Here is a 24,349-nt window from a genome sequence, read left to right as displayed (position 1 = left end):
TACTTGAAACCTCGGAGAGGATTATGCACACAATCACCTTTCTGCAGGAACTGAAAAAGATCAAAACAAACCATTTCACGTTTGGATCATGTGACCGCAGACGAGCAACAAGACCCACGTGTACTTATCACGGGGACATTTTGGAGCTTTTCTACCGGCAGAAAGATGCGTGAGAAACTGAATTAAATCATTCTTATGTGAATTGCTCAACTTGAATAATTGCATTAGGAACTGCATTCAAAATAAAATAAAATTTGATTGTGTGCCAATTCATTAATTTGCTCTAAAATTCACTTTCAAACGAACCCATTATATTTCCAATTATGCCCTTCAGATTCAGCTTTTCAATACAATAACTCAAGCGGAGCAAATTCAAATTCAGACATAAATTCAGTTCCTGATGACACATTCCTGCAAACAGATTTGTGAAGTTATGGGCGAAGTTATGTTTTGCCAACAAATGAAGAGAGTGATCATTTTGCACTCTGCATTCTTCTGCACCCATAAATCTTTTAAAAAATAAACTCCGAAATATATAGTTTCCGTGACCTTTACAACACCAAGGTGACTAACCCAATTGTGTTTTTTCACAGCACATCTTCCGTGTCTGGCCGAGTGGCAGCAGGTTGAGCAAGTTCGCCCACACCTTCCTCTTCCCAGGCCAGATGACATCTAGTCTATATAAACCCAATCAGCGTGTTCTGGGTCTCGTACCAGTTTAACATGCCTGGAAAAGCTCCAGTGGAAGACGCCCGGGAGAGATGCTGATCCGTTGCCTGGAACCGCCTCGACTGGCTCCTTTCGATGCCAAGGACCAGAAGCTCTACTCTAAATCTCCCTCCGCGGGTCGGAGCTCCTGATGCCCCTCTTTGTAAGCCACCCTGCGGAGCAAACTCAACTTCAGCCGCTTGTATCCGCGATCTCATTCTGCCGGGACCCAGAGCTCATGAATAGAGGTGCGGGTCAGCTTCCCCTCGGCTCCCTCTTTTACCAAATCGGTCCGGCGCAACGAGTACTTTTACTGCTCACACAGCCGGCGATCTGCCTGGTCGGATCTCCCGCTCCATCCCACCCTCGCTGAGATACTTAAAACTCCTTCATCCCCAAACCGGGAAGGAGCGATCCTCTGGTTTCCAGCGGAGAACAATGGCCTCAAACTTTGTAGGTGCCAACTTTCATCCGAGCTGCAAACCGTGTCAGAGCAAGCTGAAGGTCTGATGGAGCCAACGGGACGCAATCGCCTGCAAATAGCAGCAAAGAGATCCCGAGACCCTCAAACCAGACAATCTCCTCCATGGTCCCATCTCGTGGTGTTCATGTTGGACACTCGTGACGACCAACAAGAGTCCGACAACAAACCTCCACTCGGGTTGGTCGCTCCTCCCAAATCGTCTTTTTCTTTTTCATGGCGCAGTCGATGCAACGGATCCAAATAAATAAAAGCCACGATGTTTTTGTGGTACTGCTTGCAAAGTTTAATACATCACTATACAGTTGTCTTAAAGCAACAAAAGTAAACCATGAAAAAAAAATGAAGTCAGAACTACAATACACACTCAGCACTTTGTACACGCACGCCCCCCGAGCATCCACGTGACTCGTTAGAACTCAAGTTTGTGTTAAATATATACTGTATGTATTCTTATATTTCAATATAGTCATGATGTCTGTACAGAGGGAATCAGGCTACAAATTAAACTTCATTAGTTATTCTTTAATATTATATCAATAACAGGCCACTGTGGAAATGTAGACATCGTACAGTCAAGTCTTGTGAGCAGCCCCCCTTTCAAAAGGCTTAAAGCAACTTGTTACATGCTTTGGCTGTAAAACAAACTTCTCGCAGTAATAATAATAATAATAATTATAATAATAATAATTAATGGTTTAAATCTGAAGAATATACACATACACAGAAAATTGTACATGGCATCGTCAGGCTTGATATCCTGCTGGATTTTTCCTTTGAGATAGCTTCACATTTTCTGTTGACAAATGAGGAGTGAGATGAAGCAGGAGCGTCGCCTCTCCAACACACTCCACCAAGAAATGTGACGGGAGACGTTTCACAAACAGCAGCATGATGGGGAGGAAAAAGGGACAACAAAGCGAACATGCCGCAGCGACACGTCGTCCTCCGCAGCATTAAAGGCAGCGAAATAATGACAAAGTAAAATCCGGGAAGGGGACAAAACGTCGTGGATGCCCGATTGCCACATCTGATACAGGAATGCCAGTTTTAAGAGTCACAGCGGGGAAAATATGGAAGACAATGCAAAAGAAAAGAGAAAACACCCTCATTATTTTTTGTAAGTCTCTTTAAAACGCAGCACCTCTAAGCTGTTTTTTTGTTGTTTTTTTCTCCTCTCCCATCACTCATCGGTTCACAACGGCACCGTGTGCTCTCATTCAGAAACACTCTTCAGCATCAAGGCTCGTTTTTCAAGTAAAATACCAGACAGCCAACGCCCTCTTCTTTAAGTCACAGATTAGAGCGAGTAAAAGGGGTTTGTCTGACCTGTTTTGTAATAATATGAATAACTGTAATAAGACTTTTAATATCTCGAAAGAAAAAGGAGATTAATGTCGGCGGTGGGATACAGTTATTTAAAAAGATGTAAACAAAGACTGCTGTTTTCTCCAGGAAGCCCGATTCGACCCAGAAGTGAGTTTGACAGAACAATCTGGGGCAAAGCTTTCGCTTTGTGCTAATTTAGTAATTAAAACCCCGACTTTTTTTTAATCTTCCAGACTGAATATATGCAGTGAGGAGACAGAAAAAAAAAAAAGGCTTTAAATTTGTGTTGTTGTTGTTTTTTCCCCTCCCTCTCATCAGTAGACTTTGATGGGATAAGACGCTCAAACCAGGGAACACATGAAATAACATGATCAGATTGATGACATTGTCATCATCAAACCTTCAGCGTCACTCTTCCTGTAGTTTGTATTCTGATGTTAAAATCTGTCTATCACGTGCAATTTGGAGAGGAGGAAACTATTTAAGAACCGAAAGTGGGAGAAAGTGAGGGAAACACTGTTGTTAGTGGTTTTGTGTGTGTGTGTGTGTGTGTGTGTGTGTGTGTGTGTGTGTGTGTACGCGCAGGTTAATGTCTAAAGCATGACACAAGCAGCTCTGTACACAATGGTCTGAGATCATTAAGAACAATTCAAGTAAGGCAACATGTTGACATGAGATAACGGAATGGATGCTGTATGTTTTGTTTTTTTTCTTTTCTTTGTCTCTACTTATTCTCGTGTCATTTGCGGTGATGTCGCTGCACCTCCGTCACGGAAGAGCGTAGCATTGTGGGTAAAAAGCTCCGCTGTGAAACCTGCAGTTCAGCCTCTGTGAGTAAGAACAACCTCTAATGCATCAAAACACCAAAGCGCGACGTTCCAGTTTGGTGATCGAACGACTTCACTAAATTCTACAAAAAGTGAATGAACTTCTGTATGTGGAGGCGAGTTCAGCTTCGACTTGGAGCACAAACTCCTTCACGTCGACTGTCCTCCTGAGCCTGGCTGGCTTCTGTACACACCAAACGGCTACAACGGTCTGACCGCCAGAGGTGATTTGTATGTAAACTTTGCCGCTGGATGTCCGCGGTGTGGTTCAGTGTGAGTGATCGGCGACGGAAAATACCAGCAAATGCAGTGGAAGAAGTGGTGAAGCGGTTGTGGTTGGCAGTTTTACGGACATTCAGCCTGTACTACGATGAATATTCGTGTGTGTGTGTGTGTGTGTGTGTGTAGAGAGGATTTGGCAGAAAGCGTACAACCAGTGATTTACATTTTTTTTGTTTTTTTTTGTTTTAAGTCCTCCTGGTCAAGAGTATTTATACTTCACCTCTGCCAGACCAGATTGTCCTTTCGTCCGTTGGTTGGTTGGTTGGTTGGTTGGTTGGTTGGTTGGTGGTAGTGCATGATGGTACAGCGATAATATCAGTAGTGCTACAAATAGCCGCAGGTGACCGAGCCCCCAGGGGCAGCTGGGAGTTGCAGTTTTCAGTGGACGCCAGCCGTCGACGATCACGAGTCCGATTTGAATTTGTCAGGCCGATTGAGACGGCAAAGTGGTTATCAGCACATGTCCACCCAAACAGTGGAAGCTGCCGGAGGCTGGTTGGATGACGAGGGGAGTGGAGGAGAATTCATGGCACAGATTTTTTTTTTTTTCATCTCATTCGGTCCTTTTTTTTGTTTGTTTTTTTTGTTGTTTTGTTCGCCACTAAAGTCAAACCCCTGCTGAAGCCGAGAGAGAAACGTCTGGCGCCGTGTTTTTACCTGCGTCTGTGAAAAGATGAGGGTTTCTGTGCAGCGGGGTTGCTCCCACAGGTTCGAGCGAGTGGGCGAGCACTTGTGAGTTTCACCCCTCTTTATCCGTCACACTCATCTGAAGGGACACTGAGGGAAAACAAAGACATTATCAAGTCGCATCCAAAACCAGAACCTGCTTGCAGTCCTGATCAAAAAAGGTGCTGTTCTTCTGCAGTCGGGGTTTGATTGAGAGGAATTATGAGGTGGGGGCGGGGGGCCGAAATGTTGTGGAGTTTAGGGCAGCCGGAGCAGAAAAAGACTAAGAAATGGAGGCAAAGGATAAAAAATGTGGGCAGTGCTGGGGGGCACAGTGCAGCTCTGGACAGGGACACGGGGAACCGAAAGTTGTCGTACAAGTAATGGATCCTGCCTATGTGGCTCGAGGCAGATGAAACGGTAGAAGAGAAGGAAGAAAGCAGCGGGGGGACGGTGCGGTGGTGTGTTAGGAAAACGGTGAGGAGGCACTTACTTGTCCTCTATGTGCTCGGGGACGCTAGCGGCAGCCAGCGCAGCTCGGTACTGCAGCAGCACACCTCGGACGCTCTTCACAAAACCCTTTGAAAGCGGGAAGAGGGGAAAGCCGATGTCCGGGTAGCCGCTGCCCTCGGGGAGGAAACTCCGGTAGCTCTTTCTCCTCTTCTTCGGTCGCACCACCGGCTGGCTCCCCGAGGAGGCCACGCCTCCTCCGCTGACCGCGGCAGAACCCGACTCCGACGTGCCGCTGCGGACGACAGAGACCGTAGCGCCGCCCCTGTTTTCCCCACACAGGGAGGCGCTCCCCTGGGTGCTGTCGCAGTCCGAGTTCTGGCTCAGCTCCCGCTGAGCGGCTGCTGCGGCGGAGGGACTCAGCCCTGAATCCTCCAGCTCCTCCTCCATGATACTGCTAACTCCCGCTCCCGTGACGCCCTCCTCCCCGGGCTTGCAGGGGCTGCCGTGGGCCGCGGCCCCCGGTCCCAGGGGCAGCTGCTCGTCCAGGGGCTCCACGGATGAAGGCCGGTCCTTGGAGTGCTGAGCCCTGGAGGACGAGTGCGCTGCCTGACACCTCTCGGCGGCGTCGTTGAGCTCGAGCCACGCCTCCAGACGGTGGACGAGCCGCCAGCCGTTGGAGACGAAGTGCTCCTGGATCTCCTGTTTGAAGACCTCCACGGGATTCTGGAGGAGCTGCGTCATCGACTGCACCATCTTGATCAGAGCCATCTCATTGTAGCAGCGGCTGTTCTCATATCCTTCCTGCAGGCCCCGGTCACTGTCGAAGCCGGCCTCGTTATAGTAGGGCTCATTGACGAGGATGAGGCCTGCGGACGCACAAAGGAAACGAGATCGTAAAGTCAAATGTTCAGAAATTCAGAAGCGGAGTTCCTGTAAAACAAAACAAAAAAACTAAGACAAAAGTCAAGATTGTTAAAAGAGTTTGTAAACTTACAGTAATTCAAGTGCATCATTTTAACATTTTAAGAAGGGAGGAGGAATACAGGTGTGTGTGTGTGTGTGTGTGTGTGTGTGTGTGTGTGTGTGTGTGTGTGTGTGTGTGTGTGTGTGTGTGTTCGCACTAACCTTGTATGGAGATGAGGACTTGCAGCAGGCTGGACTTGCTGGTCCATCTCTCAGTGCCCTGTGGATCAAACCACCGTTAAAACAAAGCAGCACGGATTCTGGAAAAAGCGGAGAAATCTCCGAAAAGACCTGCGACATGCTGCCGATCGGCGGACGACGTGATTTCCACCGCAACTGCAAAAGCCTTTTAAAAAAACCCGCACCAGATTAGAAAAGCTGTGAAAGTTCACCGAGAGCATCACTGAACTGCGACAGCAGCTGCAGGAGTTGTGTTACTCTTCCAGGAAGCAGTGAAAAACACTCTTAAAAGGTCCCATATTGTATGAATCCAGACTTTCCTTTTCTTATTGGATTACAAAGCAGGTGTAGGTGCTGTATAAACACTGAATGTAAAAAAACAACAACAACAACAACAAAAAACCTCCACAGAGAAATACGCACAAACTACACGTCATATTTCCCGCTCAACCTTTGACCATCCTACATCGAGCAGTGGTTCTGTCGTGAAGACGCAAAAGTCATGAAATATTATACGATCGATTATCATATTTAGCGCCATAACTGTAATTTTTACACAAAGCTCTGAGAATCAATTACAGATCGTCTCCCAACAGGAAGCAGGAACACAACTGCTGCACTTCAATGATGAAATGGGTTTCAACTTCTGGTGCCGACGGAGAAGTCCAAAAGAGCAGGTTCAAACCTGTTCAAACCGGCTTAAACCGGTTTAAGCAGGTTTGTCCAGACGTGACACATTCGTTAGTTTACACAGAGGTCGACCCCCCCCTACCCTCCCAAAAAAAAAATCGTTAAAAACCGCCGGATATTATTTAGACCAAGTTCAAAGAGACAACGAGACGCAAACCCGCAGAACTGCACTCGCCTTGCCGATCCAGGTGCCCAGCAGACTGACGCAGACCTTGCCGTTGTCGTAGAGGTTGGGATTGAGGCGGCCGCTGCACTGCGACAGGTAGCGGAACAGAGGCGGCACGGCGGGGTAGATGTTGGGCAGCTGGATGTCAAACAGGAACAGGCCGTCCTCGTAGGGCGTACGAGTCGGCCCTTTGATCAGAGCTGAAAACAGGTCCTGCGTCGGGGGGCGGGGGGAGAGAACAGAACTTTGTGATACGGGGTTTTCGGTACGTGAGCCGTCGGTGTAGTTAAAAGCACATTGATGTTCAGCATGAGGTGTCTGTAGGAGGACAGCAGTTACATGAGAGAACAAAGCAGGACATCATAGTCATGTACAGACACGTAACCTTTTTTTTATTATTATTATTATTTATTGCTGGATAATACCAATTGCTTGAGCGTACTGAAAAAAAAAAAAAAAAGATGACGACTCGCTGCTTCTACCTTAAACTTCTTACGGTTGTTTTTCATCGTTGATACTCGGTTCAACCTTATGATGGCATACAGGTTCAAAAAGGGTCCATAAGAGTTGTTTAGGAATAATATTATAGCCTGTGGGTGTACACCACCCTTCACTGTTTACAAACAGTGTTAAATCAGTACCTCCCCCCCTGAATTTTGTGCTGACGTGGCATTTCAACGCTCAATTTTTGTTACCGATGAAAGTCTTTTCTCCACATTCTCGATCTTGTCTCTCGCACGCAGATATTTCTCACAGGTTTGCAGGATATAAATACAAAGGCCTTGTAAGTATTCTCAAGGTTATTTCGTCTCCAAATTTGAGGTCTTCTGTAACAGAACATTTGGTAAATGGAATTTCTCAATTTTGTGCCTCGAGGTGAATCTAGTGGTTTTCCAGCAGACGCCGTCATCAGTGGGTTTTCTTTAAATGCTAAGAATATGAGTTTTTGACCATGAATCAATATATAAATAAAACAATGTTCTGCTTATTATCGTACCATGCGGTCCTCGAAGGTTTTGACCATGATGCCGTCAGGCAGCGACGTCGCTAGCAGAGCCATTTCCTTCCTCACTGTGCTGAAGAACTTCCTCGCCTCCGCCGGCTGGAACTCCATCTTGTTAAATGAATGAGTGTCTGTGACAGAAAGAGAGCGAGAGACGCCACATGGACGATGACTGAAAATAGAAATTTACTAATACAACAGAGCTTGTGTGGGCAGAGAATTAGTTAATATGCGTGTGTGATTTCAGAACAGAAGTGGGAGGCCGTTACCGTCAGTCAAGAAGAAACGTGAGTCTACTGTTTGGTGTCATGTAAGAAAACATGTAACTAATGGTGGGCAGGATGACTTTAACAAAAAAAAAAAAAAAAAAAAAAATGAATCAACCAATTAAACATGACAAACAACACAAACAATCTGGGGTCTCAACAGGGTTTGATTAGTAGATCGTTTCAATCAGGAAGAAACAACAAAAATGAAAACATGAGACAAAGGGAAGGTTCAAAGAAAGCGAAAATTGATGGACAGATGACAAAGAATAAGAGAGGAAGACGAGTTATACATGACATCACATGTCCACGCCTCACCTGGTGCCCAATCCAGCACTGAGAACACCTCTCCCTTGGCACTGGTAAAGGTCACGCCGGGCTTGCCGCCGCTCTGTTGGCACAGTACCGGTGTGTCGCTGAGAAACTCGCTGTGCCACTCTTGTCCACCCACGGGTGTCTGCGGCTCCTGCAGAGGCTTTTCCTCCCCAGCTCTCTCTGCCTGAACAGGATCACACCAGCAGGTAGGACACAATCTACCGACAGGAGATCAACCCGACGCGTGGCACATTCATTTAAAACCTACCTCTGTCCCTGCTCCGGCGCTCCCCACCGCCTCCATCTTCTCCTCCTCCACGATGGCTACGTTGTCCAGCGTCTTCCTCAGGTTCTCCTGCAGCTTCTTGATGTCGTCCAGGAAACGTTTCTCCTTAGTCGGTTTTTCAGGGGCCGTCGGCATCACCGAACTCGCTACGTTAGCTGCGGATGCAGGTTCGGCGGAGGTTGGCGAGGTCGGGGAGCCGCCGGTCCACAGCTGCTCCACGGTCATGTTCTTCAGGCTCTCCAGGATCTTCAGGGCCTCTTTCAACTCCCTGAAGCCCCGAGAGGCGCCATCCTTACTGGGCTTCTCTGCTCCGTTGACTGCTCCTCCGGGTGTGGTTCCTGAACAGGCAGAATTTTTCGTGAGGATGCAGAAGGGGGAAGACATGTGAAACGATTTCTAGGAATAAAAGCACCGGTTGATGTTTGATTCCCCCTGAATACTATTTCTATTATGGATCTTATTATGGATAGTATGGATCTCTCAGGAAAACCTTCAGTCAATGTACCTGCAAACTTTTCTTAACACGAGACAACAAAAAGCTTAAGTTAAAAGACATGAGTACATAACAAATAACACGTTTCTATTATTGTAAATAAATCCCCAAAATTAACAATGTGCTTCTCTATCTTGTGTGCATTTCTCAACCTGGAGATCAAATTCATAAATATATATGTTTATTTTGTTATTCCTAAAACTTGTAGTTTATAGAATCCATCACACAAAAAGTAGAATCTAGTGCACACGTTGGGATCTATCGACATCTATTAACATCCTGCACTGTGTCATTGAGGCAGTAGGAGAGTGCATGAGGGACTGAATCAAAAGGAACTACAGTGCTCGAGTGAACAAGTCAGCCAGTGCAACAGTGTGGCTCACTGATGTGTTTCTTTTCGTTTTTGGACAACAATAAAAGGTCTGAGGCACAGAGGAACAGGATACTCAGAAAATACTCGTTAGTAGACACTAAACTGTTTGGCTGTCGAGAACATTTCTGACCTGCTCACCAGCTACGATTCAAGTCTGAGCTCTCAGTCCATCAGGTGCTAACGACATTTACTGTACGGCCTACATCTGGTGGAGCTGAACTTTCTATTTACTCTTATGATGCCTTACTCTGTATGTTTGTGGGGTGGGTATTTTTGTGGGGGTTTTTTTTTTCTTGTTTTAATGTTGTTGCATCATTATTCTTTTACTATGAAATGTACTTGTTGTGAATGTTGAAATGTAATCAGCAATTCTGTCCTTGTTCAAAGATACAGACTCCAACGGAGAGTTCTGTTAAGGTGTAAAACTTGTAACTGGGACAAAATAGCTTTTGCGCTTTTCTTCCTATGGAGGACAAACTATCCCATGAGTGGAGACACTAGACTGGTGATTTATGCTTTGCACTATGTAATATAAATATAAATAAGCTGGCCACCTCCTCCAGAGGCAGGACTGGCCACAGCTACAGAGGCCTCTCCCTCCTCTCCAGGGACTCCTTTAGTGGGGCTGGTGACCCCGGCTTTGCTGCCCTCCTGTGGGGGGATGATGAATGTTGAGGAACCAGTGGGCGTGGGGTTCAGGGTCGCCGTCTCAGTGGCTTCTGCATTGTTGATGTGGCTGTCGTCCTCAGTGGTGAGGCCGTTATCCGTCTCCCAGCTGTCGCTCTCGTCCTCCCACTCCTCGGTGGACAGCACGCTGCTCGTCTCCTCCACAGAGTCGTAGTCCGTCTCCTCGATCTCAGACTCCACGTTGTAGAGGTGCTGTGTGAGTGATGGTGAGACGGTCAGCAACTGTCTCACAACGTTAAAGTCAGTTTTTTTTTTTCAAACGCCAAACATCTACCTGCGGCAGGACGATGGTCATGGAGTTGTCTGCCCACACCACCTCCACTTTGCTGCTCACATCCACCCTGAACACCTGGCCTACTGATGTCTGAGGAATGTAGAGACAACCATTATCAACAACACCTACAACAATATGATTTTTTTTTTTTTAAAGAAGCTCTCTGGATACTGTGTAGTGTACAGACCGCAAAGCCCTTTGATGTGACTTTATTACTCTATAATATGAAACTGTTGTATGAAAGTTGAAATATAGTTTTAAGTAAATATAACTTTGCAGGTTGCTGTTAATCGAGTAGTCCTGTGAATAACAAAGATTGACATCGCTACAGTAGCTCAGTTAGTTAATTGCATGTTTGTGAATGCACAAATCAGTGTTCTGCAGCGTTTTTATGTCATGTTTTGGTATCAGCACAGCTTGCCTAGAACCCCGACGGAGGTGATAAAAAAAAACAAAAAAAACTACCAGCTTCTATCGACAATGGAAAACAGAAAAGCTTTATGCTGGGACTGTTTCAGAGGAGTTTAGGGTCACTCCTGTGGCTGTAGTTTGTGGTGCTGCCCAACTTTATTGCATTCTACTGTGTTTCTTGTCAATGGGGGTAGATTAAATATAGGAACACATTCAGTGTAATTCATATAAAAAGCAGTCTTCTAGTCAGTCTCACCTCATTTTCACAGTCGTTCTGTCCGTTCTCCGAGTTCCATATTCTGATGACGATGTCCGTCGTGCGGAAGTGGAAATCTGGATGATCTGCGATGTCGTACACGCTGACATCTTCCTCCAAACCGATAACCTATATTTTAAAAAAACAACCTAATATGAATGTATCTACTGTAGTGAAATTGCTATGGTTACTGCATCGCATTTTTCCCTCCTCCCTCACACACTCGGACACACAGACGTTCAAACAAACTCGTTTTCACCGTCTTTAAAATCACAACCACGTCGTTCTCCTGACTGACCTCCACGTCGTCACTGGAGGAGTTCAGTTTGATCCACTTCACAACACATGTTCTGCCCTTGTGATCACCAGACTGGATCACACCGTACACTCCCGGGTCCTGCAGGGCTTGGGCTGAGGCAAGCGCACAAACGCACACATGCATACAGTTTAGAGACCAAAACAAAGTACATAAAATACAAAAATACAAAGAGAAGAAACCTTTGTAGATGAATAACTGTAATTGTTGGGAGAAAAAGGAAATTGGCTGCAACATCACTGCCTTAAAGTAAAACTCAGTCCATTTCACAGACGCACACAAAGTTGGCACATTTTCAGCAAATGACCTAGATACTGTAGGTACGAGGTGGAGTGGCCCACATATAAAACACATCATTGCAGTCCACAGGGAGAGAAACCTGACGCACTCCATGTCAGAAAAATTCTTAACTAAACAAAAAAGTAGTTCAAAAATAGGCTCTTTCTCACGTCGTTTGTCTACTACGAAGTCCCCGGGGCAGAACTCGTGGCTGTCGAGGTGCTGAATGGGGATGAGGTCGTTTGATCGGATCCCTTTTTCCACCCGCCCATCCTTCCACATCACATCAGCCGTGGTCTTCGTGGATACAACTTCTACTGCCACCCTGCAGAAAAATAAAAATAAAACAGTCTTAGGTCCGTTTCAGCTTTTAGAGTTTAGTCTTATTTGGACCATGTCTTCATCTTTCCCATCCTCTTATTTACTGTAACTTTTATCTTCATCCAAGCACTACATCTATCTCAATCTTCTCTCTCTTTATCCTATTGTGTAGTTCACAGTTCTCCTCTGATCATTTCATCCTGCCTCACCACCCCTTTAGTCCTGCTGCATCAACTTCAATCCTTTGATCCTAAAAACTGTCCGCTGTGAGTCTAACAACGTGACAGGATGAGCAACACTAAAGTACAGTACTCTGCTCCTTCATCACTGTCATGCAAGAGTTCACATCCTTTTACATGACCTCTGATTGATCTTTAAAATAGTCAAAACAGAAAATAACGGACATGACTGTCTTGATTTACATCACCGCCAAAAATATCTGATCCACAATAACACCCTTATACACAAGGAACAAAAACAAAAAACAGATTCAATTTTACAAAGTGAAGCACAGAATCATGCTCACTGAAAACCCAGACGAAAGGTCGTCAACCTTGGTTTTAATTTGAGAACTTGAATTTCATTGGAACAGGAAGTATGTGGTTTGTATGGTGGAGTGTAAAAAGCGTGTGAAGTGAGTTTTTGTAAGCCGAGTTTGACTGTGTGGTTGAGGAAATGAGACTGAAAGTAGTCCACACCAAGAGGCTTTCTCTTTGTGTGTGTGTGTGTGTGTGTGTGTGTGTGTGTGTGTGTGTGTGTGTGTGTGTGTGTGTGTGTGTGTGTGTGTGTGTGTGTGTGTGTGTGTGTGTGTGTGTGTGTGTGTCAAGCTCGAGTGTCACAGTCAGACAGATCGAGACATGTTATGAGCCCTTTTACAAACAAAAAAACTAGACCCAGTGTTTGTTTGTTTTTAGGGAAAGAAGCATGAACAGCAACAGATGATGTCACTGGTATTCACATTCTCTTCCTCACAGAGCAGCAGGAGGGCAACTAAATGCACAGAAAGCCCCATTATCAGACTTATCGATCCGTCAAATCCCAACACACTTTAGTCGGATCTCGGACATTTAAAAAAAACGCACCAGATCAATCACGGAGTCACAACATGGTCTGATGAGTCATAAATACTCAGAAAAGCAACAGTCAGACGACAGCACTGGTAGAAATAAATACCAATACAACTTTTTTTTTTTTTTTTTTTTTTTAAAGAGGGGAGAAGGGAAGAAAAGAAGAACAGGACAGAAGAACTGAAAGAAAATATATTGTGTGCTGGTGTATCTCCTGCTGTTAACCCACCGGTCTCCGGGCTTGAACTCGCGGGAGAACTTGGTCCTCTTCTTCTTGTGCTTCCTCTTCAGGTTGCGGATGGACAGCGGGATGCTCTTCTTGCGGTTGGTTCCCAGGCCGCCGCTCTGAGACGAGGCTGTGGAGCTCGCCGACGACGTCAGAGAGCTGCAGCCGGGTTACAGCCACATACAAGAAGAAACACAGAGGGTTAATCTACGTCCCGACAAACAGTCCACAACCAAAATATGTTCAGTTTCTTATCACCGAGGACCAAAAAAGCCTAGAAAATATTCACATGTAAGATGCTGGAAAACACATAATTTTTGTATTTATTTGATTGAATCAAAATCAAAATAGTTGGTGATTCATTTTCTGTCAATTAACTAATCGATTAATCGACTAACCTTTGCAGCTTTACTTTCAGGGGCATTGAACAGGACAGTCAACAGACACAGGTCTTGTAAACACAATAACGTTAACAACTACAACATATATTCAAATTCAGTTCAATAGACCTGCAATAACTTTTCTGAATCTTATAAGGGTCATATTTTGGTTGTGTTTGAGACATGACGACTCAACTCTAAACAGGTCTGACTTGTGATGAGGCTGTCAGGCAGGCTTCGGTCTCCGGCTGTCAAACTGACACAACATATCTACATCACTTTCACTTTAATATGTATTATTAAAAGTGTTAGTTACCGTCTGATATCTGCTCTTCTCTCAAATTCACACGCATGAAATCGAGTTAATTAAAAACCAGCAGCTCAGCTTCATAAATACTATAAATCAAACTTAAACATTACTGGAGTTACATGTCACATCTGTGAGGTAACTCGGCAGGGAAATGACAATAAGCAGAATAATTAGGTCCTGCAGACCAGGTGTGTGATGGCCAAAAGAAGTTCTGCCACAGTGAGTCGTTATTGTACTGGACAGCGTATGATCTCTGACGGGAACCTTAAATATGCTCATGCTTGTGTTAACTCCCTTCACTGCTGCATCAGATCACATCATGATTACAGAATCTCACCTCAACTATGTAAACACCCTGTAAGAGGACCAAGTAGCTGATAAGGCGAGTTTATCAAGTGCCTCTTGCACTTAGATACGAGGTAAACAGACCTGGTGTCGTCGGTGTCTTCTGCAGCCTCGTCATCGGCATCCTGCTCCCCGTGTTCGGCCGACGTGTCGTTGGCGTTCTGGGAGTCCGGCGGGTTCTGGACGGCCACAACGGGGCCGTTGTTGTTGGGATGAGTCGAGTCCGCCTGCTCTGATTTGTGCTCGCCTGGAGGACAGAGACGTTACAGTAATTTAGTGACGGCAGTGTATAGCATTTATAGATTATTGATGTTCAACCAGCTAGAGTGTCGAATAGATTTGACATTCAATCATATAGCTATAGAACATTTTCATAAGGAGCCAGACGTTAGCTCATATTTGACTTGAAGTTCTTATTTTGATGTGGTTTCACAGAGACGCACAGTCATCCTGTAATTTCTTGGAACATGCAGACAAATATATTTCTCAGCTCAAGTGTGCTGCACTTCAGCACAATTTCCAATTAGTCTGTTCCCTCTGCAGCGAGCTCCATTTGTGGAAAGGACTGCCTGATGTCTCACAGGAACTTGAAATTATTCAGAGATATTCTGCTCTCAGTTACTTTGGGGAGGATGTAAGCAAAAACGAAAAGAAAAGCCCTAACATTATAATAGGCATTGCCATTTAATGTCATTACGCATACATGTCCATGCCATATATTACACCAGTAAATGTTTGTTGTAGCTCATTGTTACAATGGCAAGATATTTTAAAAATCCTATTTTAATCTCACATTGGTTGATACTGTACTTCTGTTTATGTGTTGCTCCAGGAAAGTGTTTTTACAAAAACTATTTTATGTCAACAGACTGAACTCCACTGAAAGGATTCAGCATTTCTGAACTTTCTTGTTCCTTACCTGCAAATATCGTCACCACTACTGATTTATCGGTATCAAATTAGGGATAACACAATCCCACATGATGAATGAATGAATGTGTGTGTGTGTGTGTGTGTGTGTGTGTGTGTGTGTGTGTGTGTGTGTGTGTGTGTGTGTGTGTGTGTGTGTGTGTGTGTGTGTGTGTGTGTGTGTGTGTGTGTGTGTGTGTGTGTGTGTGTGTGTGTCCCTTTGACACTGCGTTCTCTCTACAGAGTGATGTCTGGCACCTTGCAAGTCGGCGTTCTCCGTCTTCTTCCCAGAATCTTTCTTGAACATCCTTTTCAACTATAGGAGGCAGACACACAGACAGCGTGAGAGTTTAAAGATGATCAAAAATGCCTCGTAGTTTGAAAGTACTGTCTGTCTGTAAAGAAAACACTGACAAACAACTTTCTCAAAATAAACCAGGATCCACTGATCGTCTCTGTTCCTGAACAGTGGATGTAATACAGGTGATTTTTTTTTTTAACAATTCCATCTACTGTATACTCTATCACACATAATTACACCAATGCAAACCTTTCTGGCAACAGGGTCTTCAGGCAGGACAGGGGCACCCTCGGGGCCTTCACAGGTGATGCGTGTGGCATCTCCTTTGGCAGGGAAGACATAAAGGGCCCTCTCTCCCAGCTGCCTCTGGGTGTGGTCGTAGTAGCCGAGGCGCCTCACCCTGAAGCCAACCAGAAGAATCACTTTACTAAAACACTACATACTTCAGTCGGGAGCGGCTGCAGTGTATCAGTGTGTGTTTATTCTGTATCTGTGAGATACTGGACTTCAACTCAGGCACACACACACACACACACACACACACACACACACACACACACACACACACACACACACACACACACACACACACACACAGACTTAAAACTGATCTTTAGATAAAGCTTTGACCAAGATGCCCCTAAAAATCTTAATAAGGAAACCCTCTATATACCAGATCCACTGACTCAAAATATCAGCTTAGTTAGTTATGCAAATTCTCCAAGTAGTAAGAAACTGGCAAAACAAACCAAACATGATAAACAAGGTTAACAACAAACACAACTGTAGGGAAGCAGATGTCGAAGTGTGCATGGATGAGTGCACTGACCTGCAGAGGTTTTCCTGTGTGATGGTGGACGGAGGTGGATAGACGCTGTCGGAGCCTTTGGGGGAGTAGCTCTTGGTGATCCACGTCACTTTCAACTCCACCACCTTCACCTGAGGAAAGCGCAACAACCCCCGAGTGAGTGTTTAAACAACTGAAGATCTTGGAAACAGTTTATTCACATCTGACTGATACAGTTTGTCACTGAACAACTTTGTGTTTTGTTAGAGGAAACGCTGAATCGGCTGCTTTCTCTCCCACACACAAGAGTGTGAAAAGAAAGAACCATCATCACTGCCTCACCTCCTCTACCACCACCCTGAACTTGCACTTCCTGCTGAGGACAGGTTTGACCCCCGACAGCCACTGTACGTTAGAGAAGACTTTGGCTGGACCAATCAGGACCTGGCCTGGGTAAAAGCCGTACGCCTCGTCAAAGAACAGACCCTGAATAATCAAACAAAAAAACAAAACCGTGAAAACATACAAACTGTTAGAGAGAGTGCTTTATACTCTTTAAAAGTAAACTTAATTCAACATTTGACTGTTACATTTACAATACAGCACTAATTTAACACCTTCTGTAAATTAAAATAAATTTAATGTCATACAAACATCAAGGCAATCAAAATTTTACTGCCACTGGGGAAAAAGGCACGAGAGTATCAAATCATATTACGTATAAACAGTAATCTTAAACTTCATTAATAAATTCACTATAATTAAAAGAATAAATTTCAGCCTAAATGAAGCAGCATCAGTCACTTGTATTTCAGATTCTGTGTGAACTTCAGTCGGACCCCTGAGCAGCAGCCATACTGAGAACTTAAGAAGCAAATGGACCTGAAGTGACACGAGAGCTTGTGGCTACGTACCGAATCACTGACATGTGGACAGACGTCGTAAAGCTTGGCACCGTCTTCCACACTCATGGAGCACCTGAGAGGGAAGCAAAGAGACACGACTGGCTGACATTCACTGGATCTGGCACTGATGGATGTGAGCCAGCATGAGCACGCTCACACACACGGTATAGTCACCTGCGCGCGCGCGCGCACACACACACACACACACACACACACACACTGTGTACCTGGCACCGTTGGAAAGCTTGAGGATGATGTGATTGGTCAGGTCGTACACTTTCCCCAGCCAGAAGTCGTAGGCAATGTAGTCGCCATACATAAAAGACTGAAACGAAACAGGAACACTATCAATTTCACATTTTACCGAATCATTACCTGAGACAGATTAATTACAGGGTCATACTAACAGCTTGCAGGTCAGAGTCATTCAGCTGCATGCGTTTCATAATCCAACACTGCAGCAGCAACAGATTTTTCCCTCCAGGTACCGAAACACAGTTTCCTGCATTTGAACTGATTCCTTAAGACAGAAGTTCCCAAACTTGTCAGACCACTTCCCACTGCTGATACTAACAATGTTTTTTATAAATTAATTTAACTGAGCAACACCCTCAGAGCACCTAAATAACAACAACATAAAGATGCTGTTTCAAATTTTTTTTGGTTAAAGAGGCGTCACTCTGCATCTCAGTCTCTTCTTCAGCATTAAATGTTGTCATTTGCCTCTTGACTGTTTTTCTGGCAACGTCTCCATTTTAAATTCACACTCCCTCACAGGAGTCTGAATACAACTGCATAAAGTAAGGTTAGCATTATGGTAATCATGAGGTTACATCGTCTTACATGGCTAAACTTAGGCGAATTCAATTTTTCGAAAATATTTTAACATCAAATAATACATTTTTACAAATCTGGAATGTGAATGACTGTTGCCTGTTAAATTAAATTAGGAAAATGACAAGTTTTTGGGCTTGTGGCAGTTGTATTGCATTTGTTAGGTCTTTCTGTGGGACTCTTGCTGACCACCAGGTGGCGCACAGTGTACCACCGGTGGTACACCACCAGATTGGGAATCACTGCCTCTTAGTACTAAAATGTTTAATCTATGCGAGTTAGTTTACTGCTGACAGTCTGCCTAGACCAACCCTACTGCTAACGAAAACTCAAGTACATCATTCTGGGTACTAATATATATAATGTTATCCAATGAGATGAAACATTTTGTGTTTGTCACTTACTCAAACATCAAATTATCCTCAACAAAACCATGTAATCACACACACTCCCTGGCTGTACCACGACAAGCTGTATGCTTCACTGCATGTAAAGAAACTTCAGAGACATTTATAATCACATTAGTTAACGTCTATTATTGATAAAAATGCAAGTCATTAAAAGTATTCATGATAGTATCAAAGTAATAAATGCAATAACACTTAATTTTACAGTTTGCAGTGGTCAAATCTCAGCTCTTCAATAAATGTTCAATAACAGTTGGGTTTTTTTTTTATTATTTTTATTTTTATTTTTTTTTATTTCTAACAGGATGAGCGGAGTCTTTCTGGAACATTTATAAAAAATTAAAAAAATTAAAAAAAACAGTTTATATTTCTGCTCTGTAAAATGATGTGTCACCATGACATCTTAGGAACGATTGTTAGGAACCTCCAGCTGCAAAGTGAAATGTTCTCGTCTTACCCAGATGTGCTGCAGGTCTTTGCTGTTGACTGGATACAGCACACAGTTTGTTCCCACTAATTTCACTGCACACTCGATGTCAATGTTTGTCACAATACCACATTGGTTGTCCTGTAACACAACAAAAACAGACACGTATCGTTTAACAGCAGAAAGTTTCAGGTGTAACTCTGTCAGCTTCTGAAGCAGCACGCTGATGTGAGAACAAGACCAAGATCTCATCACGGCTTAATGTTACATTTATATTCAGACTGTAAGATGTTAGACTGCACTGAGACAAAAAGTCTCCCTTTAGTCCTCTGTAAGTTTCAACCTGTAATAATATTTCAGTCATGTCTGATGCAGCAACCAGAAGACAGTGCTGAGCACCGACATGACTGACAAAGAGAGAGACTTGATTGAAAAAGGTGGAAGTAACAAGAGGAGCAGAGAGAAGATGGAAGAGCTATAAACAGACCGAGGACTCCACTTACGTTAGAATTGTTCCGTCGCACGATGTCTCTAATCACGATGGATCGATCTTCAAGTTTCAGCTGGAAAAGAAAGAGAAGACAAGTTGAGCAAACGGTGGCGAACACAGCTGAACGACTTCATCTTCGAGACATCTCGCACCAACAGAAGCTGCCGAGAGTCTGACACCGAAACTTCTTATAACAACACTGACCGCAGAGGAGAGCGCTGCACATCAGTAATAAACCAGCTGCACATAAATCCATTCGCACTTAGATCATGATGACAGCATTAATTTGATCTGTCACACCTGCATCCTCACGGTCATGAACACAACACATGCACACACGCGCGCGCACACACACACACACACACACGCTGGACAGACCTGTAACGCCCGAGAGCAGATAAATGCCGTCCAAACAGAGGGACACATCTCACTGAGCTGAGCTGCAGGAGCCTGTAGTGTGTGTTCAACACGGAAGCAGTCAGCAAACACATTTTGTATTATTAATCGACACAGAAATATAAACAATATGGTTTATAAAGGCAAACAGCCTGATGGACAGATGAAGCCAAAACCCACACGGATCAGAGGACAGAAAACAGAAGCTGTTGGACTAAACTTGGCTGCAGTGCAGCTCCCCGAAGGGAAACCTTCATCCTGCGAACTGAATGTTGCTGTGTCACACTCTGCAGGCATTTAGCTTTAAACCAGCAAAAAAAAAAAAGGAAAACATGCTGGTGTGTTGTTTCAGGTATCTGTAAGACAATGAAATACGCCCGAGTAACAGATCCGTGAGTTTAAAGGCTTATCCAACGCTAACACACTGCATAGCACTTTCAGTCTATGAGAAGGGATCAGTGGCTGTCATTTCACCCTCTTAAACAATGATCATCAGGTAAACAGCAGGAAAAACAAAAACGCATTAATCTTCATCTCCCAGGACTGCATGTAGCAAACGCTGGCAACCCGGAGTTTTTCAGCCAGAACGCTCAGCCTCGTTCTGCCAATGAGAATAATTACACCGCTGCACTTTGGTCTGTTTGAACACAGCCTTGAGCAAGTCTCAATTCAAATTGAACTGGTAAAAGTCAAAGAAAGTGCAAATGTAAGATATTTAGCGCCTCAGTAAATGTGCCGCACTATCCTGAGTTAGCAGCCAAAACTCTCCTCTAAAGCAGCACGAGGATTTTGCTTATCTCAGCCTTCATGTGCGCTATCTCTGAAGAGAGGAAGCAGATATATGGGACACTCTGTTATAATATAATTACAACTTTCACACCAGTGCCATCCATCATTCAGAACAAGTGAGATGCCGCTCTTTATACCTCGCAGCTGCTCTTCAGCCTTTATTATCTACGCTGCTGATTCGATTTTGATTTTATACAGTTTATTAATCCCCGAGGGAAAATTCACAAGACAAACATGACTGATGATAAATAAACATTACGAATGTTAATGTGTCTAATGGGCTCGTTATACATCTACCTCCCCTTTAATAAGCTGCAACATGACAGTACTTGATAGATTCAAACAAGAAAAAGAGAAATTATCAAAAACGAAGGAAGATCAAATGAAGTACTGAACTATTTCCTCCATTAGCCGGTTTGGTTAATACACTAACTTGATTTGCAACTCAGTGCAAGTATCATTACCTTGCTGTACACTTAGACTGGGTCTGAAAAATAACCCCTATGCAGAAGTGCCTCAAACTCGAATACCACCGAGGGCCAACAGGGGTTGGCTCCAGAAAGGCTCTGGCTCCACAGACAAAGTCAATACTGTTTTGTTTTTTCCACTCGTCATTTTGGTATCATTCGCTAAAGTCAGTCCTTCTTATTAGTTGTCTTGGGGTCCATCTGAAAATAATCCCGTTATTAATTAGAAATTAGGCCTCAAAAAGCTGTGTTTTTGGGGTGTGTGTATGTTTGATTGACAGGCCTGTGGTACTGTCAGGTTTCTGCTATAGGTGGGCGGGGCGTAGTGTCCTCGGGTTTCCAAATCACATTGAGTCAGATCCACTGCTCGCTTGCTCCCTCCCAGCTCGGCCAAATATGGTCACGTCCGGCTCCAAACCGCTCGACACTAGCAAGATAGCAATGGCCAAATGCGAGTTAAATGCAAAAGTAGAGGACTCAGCACTTTCTTTTACTACAATGAAGTAACTCTTGGACTTTAACTTTGACAAAACAAAAACAACTTGGATTTAGATTTTTGACAGTTTACACACCAAACATGTAATTCATCAACAAAGAAAATATGGAGACTAATTAGATAGGGAATATAATCATTAGTTGCAGCACTGCTTTATAAAAATCTATTATAACATCTTACTGTTTTTGTACTGTAATTATACTGTTATTCTGGTGTGATAAATGTGTTTGAACTGCAATGCCAAAACACATTGTACCTCACGGAGGGAGATGTGTTTTTTGGCATCAGCAATGGTACCCACCACAGCTGAACAGACAAAAAGCACAGCACCTGCAGTCCCCTTATGAAGGTCAGGAGCAGGAACGCGTCGGCCTGACAAAAGTTATCTCTTATACTACAAGTGGTGCCGGGAGGTCTTAACGTTTTTAAGCCACTAACTTTGAACTAAGAAAGAAAACTAAAAAAAAAGCCAAATGCAGCCAATTTAGATTACATTTGCTGATCTTAATAAAGCAGCGTTAGAATTTTGTGATAGAAAGTAAACAAGAGTTTAAAAAGAGGACGTGAAATGTCCCAGAAGACCTGTGGGAGGCCCTGTTGACATGCTAGCAGCTGCAGACAGCATGCTCTGCTGGCAGGAAGTACACAGAAAAGTGTCAGCAAACCACCAACGAGCACGTCTGAGTTCAGACGGAGACGAATGTGATTTTCACCGAGGTTTCATCTGACTGCGGAAAACAGGAGGGGAACGTGTCTTTAACAGACGGCAGGGTGGTTGATGTTTAAACCTTAGAAACTGTTGTTGTTTTTTTTATCATCGATTAGAAGTGATTATGTCGCACTTTTGTGTACAAAAACAGGCCATAGTGTAACTATTAGAGCAGCAACAATGAATTTATTAATCAAATAGTCTAAACACGTTACATTGGGAAGGAAAATATATTGTAGTTTATGCTGTAGTAAAGTACTACCAGCACCATTTTCTGATTTTAAGTTAACTGAATAATTAATCGATTAATTGAAGAAATAATTGCCAGATTAACTGACTAACTTTTGTAACTTTGAGCCCCATGGTTCTTTAATTTCAAAAAATAAATTTCAAAAAAGATTAGAACTAATAGTTCCATAATGCGCAGCATGATTATTATTATTATTATTATTACAGGAGGTGATTACATATTACACACCAAGCAGTGCTTAAAAGAAAGAAAAAAGCTCGAACTGCCCAAACTTCCTACTGAGGACAGAATTACAGGCACCTGCCAGCACATTCACACTCTCCTGTCTTTGGCAGCGCTGCTCTGTCTCCTCCTGTAACCCGACTCCACTGGATTCTGGGAGAAGGGAAACTGAGTGAGAGTGTGTGTGGAGGGGATACGATCGATGGGTCGCCATGTTGCCTTGTAATCTATTAAACAGCAGCCAGTCTGCTCCACAGCTCAGGGTTAAAGCGCCCGCACACACAGAGAGAGAGACAGAGAGACAGAGAGAGACAGAGACAGAGCGAGACAGAGAGAGACAGAGAGAGACATAGAGAGAGAGAGAGAGAGAGAGAGAGAGAGAGAGAGAGAGAGAGAGAGAGAGACTTGTCTCCCTTCTCATCGAAACCTTTTAGCCGAGAGGCGCAGAGCATTTTTTTGGACACAGAGACGTGGCTCTTCTTCATTAATATTCTCTCAGTGCATCATGCTGCAGTGCGCTACCAGTAACATATTTCCTCTCCACTTCAGAAACACTGTTCAAATCTACAGTGTTTCCCAGGTACAGCAATACAACATCTAAAGTCAGACTTTGGCTCCAGACCACTGAAAACCACCACAGCAGTGATTACCAATTCGGACCTGGATGTGAGTTTGCGGGTCAGGCAGATGTTAAAAATGTTTGGCGAGAATAATTTTGCATCACCTCACAATAACTTTTTGATTTCCTCTGAACCTTTAAGGAAGGCTGAGCTGCATTGTGATACAGCATCCTGTACTATATGGCTGTGACTACAGTGAAGAGTCAGTGCACCCTCAGCTGTCTGTCAGGCACACGTCTGTACCAACCACATCTAGAAGGAAAAGCAGAGGAGCTGGTTCACTGCTGAGACCGACTGTCAGTCTGATTATGACTGCAGACTTAATATGACATCGCTGTCACTGTGGCTTCAGCCGTGGTTGTACTTTGGTTTTGCGTTATGACTGTAACACCAACAACACGCAGCGGTTGTTTGTGCAGGGATGGTTGTACTAGCTGAGCGTTGTGTTGAACTTACTTTATTCTTGTGGTGTTTTGTTAAGATATTGATCATGGAAGCACAACAGGTTAAAATAGTAGCAGCTGGACTGCTGTAGAGCAGCCTTGTAAAATGAGTAATGACCCTAAACTGTATATAAAAGAGGATGTAGCTTCTGGGTCTGAAAAATGAGGCCAAAGTCAACATATTTTTTCCACAAGTGAATATGGTGTCATTCACTAAAGTCACGCCTTCTTATTCGTTTTCTGGCGGTCCATCTAAAAATAATCCCATCATCAATTAAATATTAGGCCTCAAAAGGTGATATGGTTGGGGGCGTGTCTGTCTGATTGACAGCCCTGTCGTACAGTGAGGTTTCTACTATAGGTGGGCGGGGCGTAGTGTCCTTGGGTTCCCAATCAGATCACTCGCTCCTCTCCAGCTCTTCCAAATATGGTGAAGTCACTGATGGTCGTCACTTGGTAATGAGCACATCGTCCCTCATTTCCATAGTGTCCGTGTCCTTTGACTGGCAGTGTATTATACCTGGAGCAGCGTACCAACTGATCA

At 44.0% G+C, this 24,349-nt stretch overlaps 1 protein-coding gene across 2 annotated transcripts in view; it reads right to left on the bottom strand.

The window, feature by feature from the left end:
• Window positions 1-1,451: 1,451 nt before the first annotated feature.
• The window catches only part of ube2o (ubiquitin-conjugating enzyme E2O), a 39,484-nt gene continuing 16,586 nt past the window's right edge, over window positions 1,452-24,349 (bottom strand). The window contains exons 2-23 of one of the 2 annotated variants that reach the window (XM_069697191.1): window positions 19,427-19,486; window positions 18,954-19,064; window positions 17,483-17,580; window positions 17,265-17,328; window positions 16,693-16,836; window positions 16,393-16,502; window positions 15,813-15,963; window positions 15,521-15,578; window positions 14,438-14,600; window positions 13,322-13,477; window positions 11,875-12,029; window positions 11,408-11,520; window positions 11,110-11,238; window positions 10,443-10,532; window positions 10,036-10,360; window positions 8,598-8,953; window positions 8,333-8,513; window positions 7,743-7,879; window positions 6,755-6,958; window positions 5,872-5,929; window positions 4,787-5,612; window positions 1,452-4,404 (exon numbers count right to left, since the gene is read on the bottom strand). In XM_069697191.1, coding sequence (XP_069553292.1) covers window positions 4,377-4,404; window positions 4,787-5,612; window positions 5,872-5,929; window positions 6,755-6,958; window positions 7,743-7,879; window positions 8,333-8,513; window positions 8,598-8,953; window positions 10,036-10,360; window positions 10,443-10,532; window positions 11,110-11,238; window positions 11,408-11,520; window positions 11,875-12,029; window positions 13,322-13,477; window positions 14,438-14,600; window positions 15,521-15,578; window positions 15,813-15,963; window positions 16,393-16,502; window positions 16,693-16,836; window positions 17,265-17,328; window positions 17,483-17,580; window positions 18,954-19,064; window positions 19,427-19,486 — 3,717 coding nt within the window. In that variant the 3' untranslated portion in view covers window positions 1,452-4,376. Of the gene's footprint in view, window positions 5,613-5,871; window positions 5,930-6,754; window positions 6,959-7,742; window positions 7,880-8,332; window positions 8,514-8,597; window positions 8,954-10,035; window positions 10,361-10,442; window positions 10,533-11,109; window positions 11,239-11,407; window positions 11,521-11,874; window positions 12,030-13,321; window positions 13,478-14,437; window positions 14,601-15,520; window positions 15,579-15,812; window positions 15,964-16,392; window positions 16,503-16,692; window positions 16,837-17,264; window positions 17,329-17,482; window positions 17,581-18,953; window positions 19,065-19,426; window positions 19,487-24,349 lie in introns of both variants that reach the window. The other variant, XM_069697192.1, reaches the window with a different exon arrangement.

The sequence above is a fragment of the Brachyistius frenatus genome, unplaced genomic scaffold, assembly GCF_029030835.1.
Source record: "Brachyistius frenatus isolate BFR_SWC_R1_liver_20210118 unplaced genomic scaffold, ASM2903083v1 Contig_23, whole genome shotgun sequence".
Taxonomy (NCBI): Eukaryota; Metazoa; Chordata; class Actinopteri; family Embiotocidae; genus Brachyistius; species Brachyistius frenatus.
Note: the sequence above shows the minus strand (reverse complement) of the source record. Positions and strands in the feature narration are given on the sequence as shown.